This window comes from Austrofundulus limnaeus, unplaced genomic scaffold (assembly GCF_001266775.1).
Source record: "Austrofundulus limnaeus strain Quisiro unplaced genomic scaffold, Austrofundulus_limnaeus-1.0 Scaffold1738, whole genome shotgun sequence".
In the NCBI taxonomy this organism is placed as follows: Eukaryota; Metazoa; Chordata; class Actinopteri; order Cyprinodontiformes; family Rivulidae; genus Austrofundulus; species Austrofundulus limnaeus.
In genome coordinates this window covers 1-12,350 of record NW_013954140.1, presented here as the reverse complement: position 1 = coordinate 12,350, position 12,350 = coordinate 1, and the positions used below count along the sequence as shown (strand labels likewise).

At 38.7% G+C, this 12,350-nt stretch overlaps 1 protein-coding gene across 1 annotated transcript; it reads left to right on the top strand.

Annotated features, from left to right (window-relative positions):
- Positions 1-2,530: 2,530 nt before the first annotated feature.
- LOC106536229 (ephrin type-A receptor 4) lies at positions 2,531-10,591 on the top strand (the record flags this gene model as incomplete). The annotated part of the gene is given in 3 exon segments (XM_014033438.1): positions 2,531-2,689; positions 4,569-5,769; positions 9,065-10,591. Coding segments are annotated over 2 exon segments (274 nt in total), but the record flags the coding sequence as incomplete, so codon positions are not given.
- Between the last annotated feature and the right edge of the window lie 1,759 nt (positions 10,592-12,350).

Sequence of the window (12,350 nt, the reverse complement as noted above, 5' to 3'; positions counted from 1 at the left end):
ATGTAACGCTGAGTTAAAACAAACATGGCCCTACATCTCCAGCACCGCTGTTCTCCAGTGGCTAAATGTGTTCAGAATGACCTGTGTGTGTTTACAGACTCGAAGAACAGCAAGCAGGAGTCTGTTTGGGTTTAACAAGTGTGTGAGCGCGTTGCTCTTTCGCGCACGCTCACCTAATGGGACTCGACGAGAGCAAGACGGGAGTCCATGTTGAGTAATTAGCAGGGCTGAATCCTATAAATGTGACTTTTGCAGTTACAGAGTAAGAGGGGTGTGTAGCTTGAAGAAGATCCCTTTCCGCCTAATGAGTGGAAGTGACTTACCTCAACCCCCTTTTTTTTGAAATAGGAGAGAATTTTAAAGAGAGAGTTGGAGGGTGAGACAGTGAGAGACTTACCGGAGCGGGACAACAGCATCTCAGAGTTACTCACCCCATGTGAACACTTTACAGCAGCAATAGAAAGGTGAAAAGCAGTGAAAAAAAGTGGTAAAAGGGATTCAAATTGAGAGTATGTGAACGTTTGGAGAAAATGTTGTGCTGTAAAATTCACCGAAGTGTGCTCATGTTTTCTGCAAAATAAAGAGTAACTAAGTGTGTCGTTTTACTGTGAAGGAACAGTGTTTCACTTGGCTCAGTCTATTAGAGCAGTGTTTCCCAAAGTTGGGGTCGGGACCCAAAGTGGGGTCCCAAAACATCAAGGTGGGGTCCTGAAAAGATTTTCTGAATTACTTACATTTTTGCCTTAGTTGTTACAAAGGTGTGAGGTTAGTATATTTAAAATAGATAAATGTAGAATAAAAATATTGTTACTATGTCCATGGTTTGTTGACCTGATACAAACATTTATCATCCAAAAATAGTTGTGGGCACAGGTCTCTGCTACTGTTATTTTATGGGTCAAAAGCTGAAAAGTTTTGGAACCACTGCACTTTGGTTCCCAAAGTTGGGCTTGGGACCAAATTATGGGTCATGAAGCACCTTGGATAATCTCCATAAATAAATTTAAAGGGTAATAAAATAATTGCTGATGTAATATTTTCCCTATAAATATTACAAAAACACAAAATAACTACAAATAAGTATTTATATTTGTGTACAAGCTGTTTAGATTGTCAAAAAGCCTGTGTTTTTAGGGTTATTAACGAAGTTCGTGTACTCAGACCAGTAATATTTGGGGTCACAAGTTTTTGCCATGAATATTTTGTGGGTCAGAAGACAAAAAGTTTGGGAACCACTGTATTAGAGCCTCACACAGCTGGGACACAAAGCAGAGGTGAACCTAACAGACGTACCAACTCAATGAAGGAGGAAAAGCTAAAAAGAAATGAAGCGTGATAGACTTTACAGTTTGTGGGTTGGCATCTCATCAAGGTGCACTTGTCACAATCAAGGTTATAATAGTTTTGGATTTTTCATTATAGTTTAGTTTTATTTCATTGTGACTTTTTTTCCTTTTAATTCGATTAGTTTTAATTAGTTTTTACAGTGGATTTAATAGCTTTTTATTAGTTATCAATGCATTTTTAATACTTAGTTTTAGTTTAAATTAGTTTTTATTAGTTCTATTATTAGTTTTTTCTATTTTTTATTTGCCAATGTATCCTCAAGCTTGTGATGTTCCTGTGAGTTAACTAACCAAAAGCTATTTGGTTGCTAGTTAAAGCAGTCACCTTACTAAAATAATTGCATAACTCAATTTGGCCAACTAAAAACTTGGGTGATTATTTTAGGACAATGATAATAGTTGTCTCCAAATTGTTTCTTGTTTTTCACAGGAGCTACTGAAAGAAGCTAGCGTGTCCAGATAGTCGAAGTTAGCTATCTTGCGTGAGCTTGATTCATGCAGTATTTCCCTTGAGAAGTTTTCCACCTATTTTATTATCTGTTTCCACTACAAGACACTTGCTTTTATTTTTCTCGCAGTCATAATCAAAGAAATCCCAAAACGGACTTTGTCGTTTTCTCCCAACTTTTGTTGTCATCATTTGGCAGGTGATGCTGAGCAACATCAGACTGTAAACAAGTGTTGTTACGGATCACAGCTAATGTTATAAACTACTCAATTTAAAAAAAATGATCCACATGTCTCAAAATAAATGGACAAACACTAAAACTAAGGATATTATATCTATAAATTCAGTTAGCTTTAGTTAGTTTTGTAAAAAGATTATACAGTTTTAGTTAGTTATCGATTTTTAATTTCATTACAGTTTTTATTTATTTTAGTTAACTAAAATGTTTTTTTCAATTTCATTTTTGTTATTTAGTTAGTTTTAGTTAACTATAATAACCCTGGTCACAGTATGGTAGGTGTAGGTAGAAATGAAGGAAATGTTTCCATTAACACTGCTGTAGTTGTGATGCATTGATAGTTTTTTTGGGTAAAGTCAAATATTTAAAACGAAAAAAAAAAAGCTGCAACTTCAGATGCTAACTGTAAAATCAGACTGGAAGTGAAAGCAGATTTCATCTTTTAAAACCAAAGCAGGAAAAATGAAGTTCCAGTTTTCTCTTGTCCGCCCACCGCAGGCCCAACGCCACACTGCTGGAGCCAGGGAGCCCCGAGGCGTCCTCGGCATTGGGCACCGTGGAGGATTGGCTGCAGGCCATCGGCATGGAGAAATACAGTGACAACTTCACTGCGGCCGGCTACACCACTCCAGAAACTGTGGTTCACATGACACAGGAGTGAGTACAAACAGGGAAATCAGAAACCTTAGCATGAAGTAAAATAACTAAATACATTTAAAAAAATAAAATGGTAAAAAAACTGTTCAAACACATTTTACTACATTCACACGCTATAGATTTCATATGCAAGAAAAAATGTCTATCCAGCCATACAAAGGCAAAAATATTAGCTTTTTTTAAATTAAAAAAATGTTTTATTCGTGCATTGCAGGAGTCCAGTACATGTGCGGGGAGCATTTAGAGCCGAGATTCAAACTTTAATTGAACCAGTACATTCTCCTGTCTAACACACACACACACGCACACATGCACGCACGCACGCACATACACACACATGTTTGCCCAGCTATACATTTGGGGACATTCCATTGACTTCCATTACATTTCTACAGCCTAACCTTGACCACAAACCCTAAGGCTAACCTCACAGGTACCTCCTGGTTTCCTGTGGTACAGGAGACAACCACACAAAAAAGAACAAGCATTTAAAGGACACTAACAAGTAATAAGGGATAAAGGATAAAAAGGACCACACTTGGAACAAAAAGGAAACCAAACTAGAGATAATAACATCAGAAGGGAACAATACAATAATAACATCAAGAAATACAATACAATCACTGTTTAAAGTATAAGAATGGATGTAAAAAAATATTGGTTCAAAGCCGGGCTCAAAGTCAGTTATCAAGCATCAGAGTCTCCCTTTCAGTAAAGTGTAGGACTAAATCAGAAGAGTCTGCCTCAGACCCTCATGGGTTGTCACCCGATGGCTCAACCCCAACTCAGGAGGGAGGAAGAGGAAACACAAGGGCAGAAAATACAAAATCAAAACAGAAAACCGTCAGGAAGAAACCTGGGAAATACAGAAAGAAAACAAGAAAAGACAGAAAGTTCTGTAACATGGCCTGGAGAACCTTTGTAGCAGAAGTGAAACAGGAGCTGCAGGCGAGGAGGCAAGGGGGAATGAAGAGGACCAGGAAGACGCTGCCGGAGGCCAGAGAAACTTTGATGGTGACGGCAGGTGACAGAAGGGACTCTGTTGTGACGACGGCTGACAACAGAGACCTGGAGGTGACAGCAGCCGACGTATGACAACAGGCACACTGAGGGAACTGGGGCCGACGATGAAACAGGACCGACTGCCACAGATGAAGCTGTAAATACGTCAGCCACAGACACAACGTTAGAGATGCTGCCACAGACGGTGTTGCAGGGGAGGCTACTGCAGCTGAGAAGCCGCCATGCTCCAGAGACGGGAGGGAAACTATAAATGATAACCACTGATAACTTTTCAGTTTTGGCCCTGGACTCAAATGGGAGCCTAAGCGGTTTCTTCGTGTTAAAAGGGAGTTTTCCTCTCCACTGTCACCAATGTGCTGCTCAGGATGGTAGACTGTAATGAAGTGATTCAGTACTATCTGCTGGCTTCTTTAGGTTGATTGTTTATTGTACAGTGCCCTGAATACAACATTTGTTGGGACTTGTTGGTGCCATATAAATAAACTGAATTGAAATGAATTGGACTCTGGTTTAAAAAAAGGACATTCAAAAGCACCTCAGATAATTTTAATAAGTTGCTGTTTGTCTTTCTAACATTTTTTTATATGACACAGATAATATGCCAAACAGCTCATCCAAACAACCAATCTATCATTTTTGTCTCCTTTCTGCAACATTTCAAATTGTTCTTTGTTTGGGAATGATTGCATAACTAGATTTAATGTGTTGGCGAGTGAAACTGTCTTACGTAACAGTAAAATCATCGAGCCAATTTTCACTGGAAGGCTGTGAAATTCATTATTTAAATCTGACCTTTGTACATTTGTTATTGTTGTCTTTGGTTCTTAAAATGTCTGTTGTCCCCATTCTTTCGTAGGGACATGGCGCGCATCGGCATTTCCTCGGCAGCGCACCAGAACAAGATCCTGACCAGCGTCCAGAGTATGCTGTCCCAAATGCAACAGATGCAAGGCAGAATGGTTCCTGTCTGAGGGGATGAAACCGGGGAAAAAAAAAAAAAACAGGAATCAGAAAGACGTTGTTTCTTATAAAAAGAATGAATACAAAACAAACAAATAATTATAAAAAAGAGACAAATGAAACTATGAAGAAATAGTTTACCTCATTCATGCACTTTAAATTGGATTTTAAAAAAAGAAGACATTCATGGAAAAAGTGGCTAAAATGTCTCTCTTTTTTTTAATCTGACCTTTACCTTGCTCTTTTTTGTTTAGCGGAGAATGGGACACTCTGCAGCATTTTTTGGATGAATGGAGTGATGGCTGGAAAAAGTGCTTCCGAGAGACCAATCTGGAGTGCCTTTAATGGTTTGGAAGGAAGGAGGGAGGGATGAAGCGGTCGAGTCAACGTTACTTCCTCCTTTGGGGCAAAGTGTTGTCTCTAACTTTATGGAATAATTCGAGGAGCAGGTTTTTTGAATTTCCTCTGACTGTGTTTATTGTACATGAATTCTTTCTGCGGGACACGCAGGCTGCCCTGGCCACCATTGTTCTTTCGTTTTCTCTCAGCTGAATCTTTTTGAAAGCTCTCAGACAAAATGGAGGATCCTACCTGTCTGTTCTGAACAATGAATCTCCGAGAGGATGAGGGCTGAGTTCTGTTGGGAGATGCTGGTGCGGGGAAGATTTATTTAAAGATCTTTTTTTTTTTGCTCTTTACAGTCCTCGTTCTCCCAGAACTTTATTTTGTTGCCCTCAGGACGTTACTGAGAATGTCTTTGATCTTCCAAAGGAGACTTCCCATTTCCCTGTCTTCCCAAAATAAAAACAAAAACCCACCTACACCTTCAGTAAACACACTTTGGATTACTCCATCCATCTGCCATATTAAAGCTCTCACTGCACCTCAGCTGCAGAAGCAAACAACTCTTCCTCACCACTTTGGATGGATGCCAGTTTGGACCAGTTGAACTGGTTGGAGAAACTGGAGGCAAGATGAAGGATTTTTTTTTGTTAGGATTTATTCAAAGTAGCAATGTGGATACAGAATGAACCACAGTCAGTGTTGTTGCTAAAGAAACAAGAAGATAATGGAAGATTACTCAACTTGACATCAAGGTGAGTAATCTGTTTTCACTCTGCTGCCAAATCCCAATACAGAAATGTTTTTTTTTAAATAAAGGAATTGGTTTAAAGCTTGATTTATTAGAAGTATTTGCAGCCTCAGAGAGCCTGTAGGATTCATTAGCACCTCGCCCCCACAACCTCCTCATCACTGGCCCCTCAGCTCCAGAAGCGGTGTTAAGCCTGAGGTGGTGCAACTTGCACCTCAAGCAGATCAATAACCACTGTTCTGTGATCAGTCTACAGGCCGGCTGCCTCTGGCATGCTAATGAGAAGAATTAATCAGCAGCCGACTCCCAGTCAGCCATACCAATCCCACAGAGTTTACACACTGCTAATAGGAATAAAGAGAACGTGCTCCTGGATGAAACTTGGGTTTTGATGCATTTTGTTGAAATATCAGCTACTTAGTGTGCTTATTTGTTAAGTCTTGGATCGATTATTCAATAGATTTTTTTTCTTGAGTTAAAACTCATAATTTATGCACACCAGTAAACACACCCATTAGAGAATAAACTCCACAGAGCCCCATTTAATAGTTGAATAAACCCAACTTTATTGTTTAATTTGGCACATTAATTTTCTAGTTAAATAATAGTTCTAAAAAATAAATTCTGTCAATTTGATTGTTGGGTTTGGACTTCTAAAGTAAAATGCTGTTTAAAGTCAGAAAAACTGTCAAAATACATAATTTTTCAAAGTTTTTAATTTGAATCCGTTAAAAATAAACACTAAATACGAATCGTTCACTACCAAATGTCTACCTTAATAAATGATCCAAATCAGCAGAGTCACGGTTTGTTGCCAACATTTGCTAATCATTAGTTTACATTCAAACATTGATGAGTACTCTTCAGACAGTCTCAGTGCGTGACGGATATTGATTATGTAAAATAGCCCCTGAATATAAAATGAGTAAAAGCGAGAAGGATGGAATCAGAAACACCAGGCAAAAAATTAAAAGGGTAAAGTTCTCGCTTATAAAAAGAAACAGCAACCATAAGCTGTACTGTGGACAGGAATAGGTTCATTTGCTGGGAGGAAAGCTGAGCTGTGAAGAGCATTAAAGCAAAAATTAGTGCTAAGATTATATGAAATGAACTCTGTCAAGGTATCCTAAATTTTAATGGGAAACCTTACGTAACACCAAATTTAGTTGTAAACAAAGACGAGGAATGTTCACTCTTTGCTAACACAATTTATATAATAACCAGATGAATCTAAGTTAATGACCCCAAAACAATTATTTAATGATGTAGGAATTATGTTAGAATCCTAAAAATCCAAATCAAAAACACACAAAAAATGTATTTTGAAAAAATTTAAATGTGTCTTTGAATAAATTACTAATCATGTATGAAAGAAATATAATTTTCTGGACAGAAAGGTTCTTTTATCAAAGTAAGCTGTTTTGCAGTAAAGTTCTGTGTAACGGTTATTAAATCCACTCATTCTGAACCTGGTTCTGCTGGAGGTTTCTTCCTGTTAAAAGGGAGTTTTTCCTGTCCACTGTCACCAATTTGCTGTGCAGGATGGGAGACTGCGATGAAGTGATAATTTAGCACAATCTGCTGGTTTGTTTCGATTGATAATTTTTATTTATTGTCTTTTATAATGTATTTGAATTTGTCTGTACAGTGTCCTGAGATTACGTTGATTGTGATTGGCGCTATGTAAATAAACTGAATTGAATTGAAATCAGAATTCAAACCCTGTTCACTGCAGATAACTTGATCTAGTTTGAGCTGAACAGGACTGATGAGCTAACAGAAGATTTGAACACATCCTAGATCAAAGTTGGCTTTTTCTGCCATAAATCAGCTACAATCTTTCAAATTTCACAGCAGTCCACAATGTTGTACGGCTGTGGCGAAGGAGCTAGGGGAATCATCCTGGAACTGCCGGTTTGATCCCGCTTTCCAGCTGTCTCAGTCATTGTGTCCTTAGGCAAGACATTTCACCCGCCCTGCCTGCTGATGGTGGTCAGGGGGTCCAATGGCGCCAGTGGTGCAGGGCAACCCTGCCTCTGGCAGCTGTGGCTACAATGTAGCTTACCACCATCAGTGTGTGAATGTGTGTGTGGAAGTGTAAAACACTTTGGAGTTTATATGAACTTGATAAGTTCAAGTAATTTACCCTAAACTGTTACACTGCTGCTAGTTATTTATTACATGGTTACTTATGTGGAAATCTTTGGTTATTTACATGTGTAATGTTGTAGCACTCCTCTAGAGATTGGTAAATGGCTTGAACTTATATATATTGCCTTATCAAGTCCACTTGGACCCCAAGGCACTTTACGCATTCACCCATGCACACACACATTCACACACTGATGATGGTAAGCTCCAGCCACAGCTGCCCTGGGGCACACTGACAGAGACAGGGCTGGCTTGCACCACGCCACCGGACCCTCTGACCACCATCAGTAGGCAAGGCGGGTGAAGCATTTTGCCCAAGGACTCAATGACTGAAACGGCTGGATGGGGTATTGAATCAGTGACCTTCTGGTTACAGGACGACTCCCTTAACCACCCCACCACAGCCGCCCACTATCTTTGTTATAAGGAATTTTAAAGATTCTGCTGAAATAACTAAGCAGTATTAAAACTGATGATGGTTTTGCGAGGAGAAAAAACATGAATTTGAAAAGACTGAAGCTGATTTAAGGGGATGGCAATGACTGTGTTTGGACTAGCCATCAGCTCATCAGGTCTGCCCATTCTGTATCTATCAGAAAGTAAACAAATTGTGAAATCTAAAAATATGCTATATATGCAAAAATACATTTTGAACACATAAATATAGCTCATGTCAAATATTATTAGCTAACAAGCAACAACTAATCAACAATTGTGCCTGAGAAATGTCAATAACTGAACAGGAATCTGTTTTCCATTGACAAATAAATCCTGCTGCAGCAGCACTGGCTAAACACAGAGTATTTATCTAATGCAGATGCTCTGTAAATGCCTCTTTGTGTGCTTTTCATTTGTGCCAATAAATCAAGGGTATGTTTCATAAATTAAGTACAAACAACATGTGGCAAACAAATGTTAATGCACTGTCGCCACAAAATCCATACTTCCCCCTGTAGGCCTGTACTTTACAGTCTCTGCACATTGCAGCTCGGCCACTTCTTTTTGTTTAGCCGAGGAGCTGAAGGATCGGCCGTTGTTGGCTGGAACCGGATGCTGAGCAGAAAATGTTTACGTATAAAAACCACTGTGACCTCCTTTCTTTAGCGCTGTATAAATTCAAGCCACTTACCATTTCCCTTTCTCCCCAGCTGCCGCCGTCCATCACGAACGGGATCTTGGCCTTGCTCGCCTGCTCTTCCTCTCCGTCGTCCTTCTTCCTCGTCGTCCCGCTTCCCTCTTCTCTCCTTTGGGGTCTCTTCCGCTGACAAGATGACAGAAACCCGTCCACGAGCACCTGGGATGTCCGCCGCACGTCAGCTTGACTCGCTCTCCTGTGCTTGTTGGCCCTCCACCAGCTGGAAGTTGCCATGAATGATTTGGCAGCATAAAAAAAGGAGACAAGAAGAAGAATGCAACATAACTGAAAAGCCCTGCTCCAGAGGATTTATGTACTTTTTAAATAACTTTTAATTTGTGAGTTTTTTTAATTATTGTTTTATTTTGTTTGCATGTAAAGTAAAGAGGGGTTTATTTGAATTGTACGGATGGGATGATGTTGAGTGTGTGCGTGTGTGTTTGCTCTAAGACTGAAAAAGACTAAAGCACCAGTATCAGTTTTGTGTCTGTTTTCAAGAATCTGTGGAGGAGAGTGAGATGACAGAGTTGTATAGTTTTTGATAAAAATGAAGAAAAATCCTGGACATTTTTTTTGTTTGATTTTTTTGCTTTTGCTTTCTGTGTCGTCTTAAAAAAAATCGATGTTGCTCACCGTGTGCAAACTCTCCTCAGCAACAGCATTTATTGAACAGCTTCATGGAATGCAATCCGTTTCTGCTTTTGCAGCTGCGAAAGGACACACGGAGACATGAGTGGGACTAAATGTCTCCTGTGCTCACTAAAGCAGACTGGACTCTCCGGGCTCTTTTCAAGTCGTCTTTCTTGATGTTTGTTGGAAACTGTTGAAAAATGACAAACTTGTACACAGAAAAAGGGCAGAAGAGTTAAGAAAAAGGAGCGTAAGAAAAGGATAATTTGTTGATTATTTTGTTTGTTTTTTCAGAGCTCATGATACAGCCACTCAGTGGATTCATTTTTTCCCCTCTGGTTAAAGCATACTTTCATGAATGTTACTGAACTCCTAAGGGAAGTTTCATATACAGTAATACAAATACACCTCTGTCTTTAATGCGGTTTTGCAAACTTTTCAGTTTTGGTAATTTTAGTTTTTTTTTTTTCTGTTTGGGGGAAGGGTTTGGGTTATCTATTGAGAAAAAAAAAGGACCTGTTTGGAAATATGCAAGATGTGTTAGGGAAGGAGAAGGAACCAGAATGTACTGTAAAATACTTTTTTCCTTTACTTCAATGTTAAATGAGTTGAAAAAAATGAAAGAAAAAGAAAACACAAGAGTTAATGTTTGTCATTGTATGCCTTCCGATGCCATAATGATCTAGCCATGTAGATCTAACATTCTCTTGATCTTTTTTGTACTTTTTTTGGGACATTATTAAGCTTTTTTGTTTTTGGTTTTGTTCTGGTCAAGGAGCTCTAGGTACATGTAACTTATGTCATTTATTTATGTTCTTTTATATCTAGTTTGTAAAATAATAGCCTAAAGTGAAGTAAATAAAGGGGTGCCAAGGTGCATTCTTATTAAAGTAGAAACTATGTGACTGTCTCTGAGATTTTCATTTCTGCCTTTTGCTAATTGTCTTAGTGTTCCTGTAGAGAGCTGATGACTTACACACATACAGTATATACCAATGAAAGAAGTGCAGTCATTTTTAAAGTAGACATATGATTATTTAAATCCTTCCTTTTCATATTTAAATCATTCAGTTTGGGTCTGTATAAAGTGGAACTACAAAGCTTTGGTCTGAATTCCTTCATATTCTAAGTTTACCAGCTTCTCTTTTACCCCTTTTCTGGTGTGTGTCTCAAAGTAGCTGCTTTTGTTACTGTTCCTTTAAGATGTGTGAAGCCCCGCCCCCTCCGGCTTCTAGACCGGTCCGCTCTGTTTTTTATTTTTTACTTTATTTTATTATGAGCGGGGGGGTGTTACGTTTTCTACCTTGCAGAAACATTTTATTTACAATTTAATTAAAAGAGCAAGAGAAGATTTGTCCATCCAGCCTTACATATAAAGATATCTTTGCAGCATCAGGAGAGACTAAATTCAACTTTTCTGCACTCATAGAGCCTCCAAGTCCACAACAAAATTTATTTAACAGCTAAAAAAGTGGATTTTGCATGATATATTCCCTTTAAATACTAGAAATAAATGGAGTACTGCAAATATATATATATTAGTGACCTGCTAACATTTCCTGTCAGTGTTCTTTATTTTGATACAGCACCTATCACTCACCAACATTACTGAAAAATAACATCCATGCAGTGTTTTATTCATTATGACGTAGAAACTTCGGGTGAGCTCAACTTTACTGTGGGAATACTGGTATCCTCCTTTTACACTGATTCACTTGAGCGGACAAAATGAAGGAATTTAAAGTTTCTTGTCTAGCAGAATTAGTAGCAACGTGAAAATGTTTAAAGAATTTTATTTTCTAAATTTGAAGGTAGATTTCAAATCCCTATTACTGAATGATGAACACGATTCCATCTGGAGATGTGACATTTATGAACAGTTCAAATCTTTTGAACAGCTTTCTACAACAAACAATAGGAACCAGGCTGCAGACAGCTTAGAACTGTTTTGAGTGTTTTTCTTTTCGTGATTTCTTCGTGTTTTCCTCCATAAATGCAAGGACATACGTTCCTCCTATATGCTTTTCCACTGGAACGAAGGAGAACAGGCTGAGGAGTCAAGCAGCTCTGGAGGGGAGTGGGGATTTTCCACTTGACACAACACGTGGTGCGGTCCTGACGCCATAGTCAAACGTCATGACATCACTACCATTCAAAACTGAATGGCTTTTTGAAGAGAATGGATCTTCAAGATCTGGTTCCTTTTATCGATGCATTTATCTTCTCTTTAACTCGGGTGTGCAGGAAAGGTAGAACATCAAGCACTTTCTTGTTCCCTCCTACACTACTATATGGGTCCATTGTTGTTTTGGTTTCTAGGTCATTTGAGCCAAATACGAAGTTACCTCATCATTCCTGGGTAACACTGTATTTTAAGTCTAGATTCACTGAAAAAAAATAAATAAAACTCTTGTTTTCTCACCAAAGTCTCAGTTTGTGAGGACAGAAGATGTAAATGCAACAGAATATTTGTGTCAAGAAATGTCTTAAAAACATTTGGCGTAGTAAAGACTGGGCCTCGTTTTAGCTTCGTAGTTCATACTGTCAATCGCAAACAAGCACACACGCACGCACACACACACACACGTTTGTTTCTCAACCCTGTGGGGACCTTCCATTGACTTCCATTCATGTTTTTTAGACTTTATAGCCTAACTCTGACCATATAC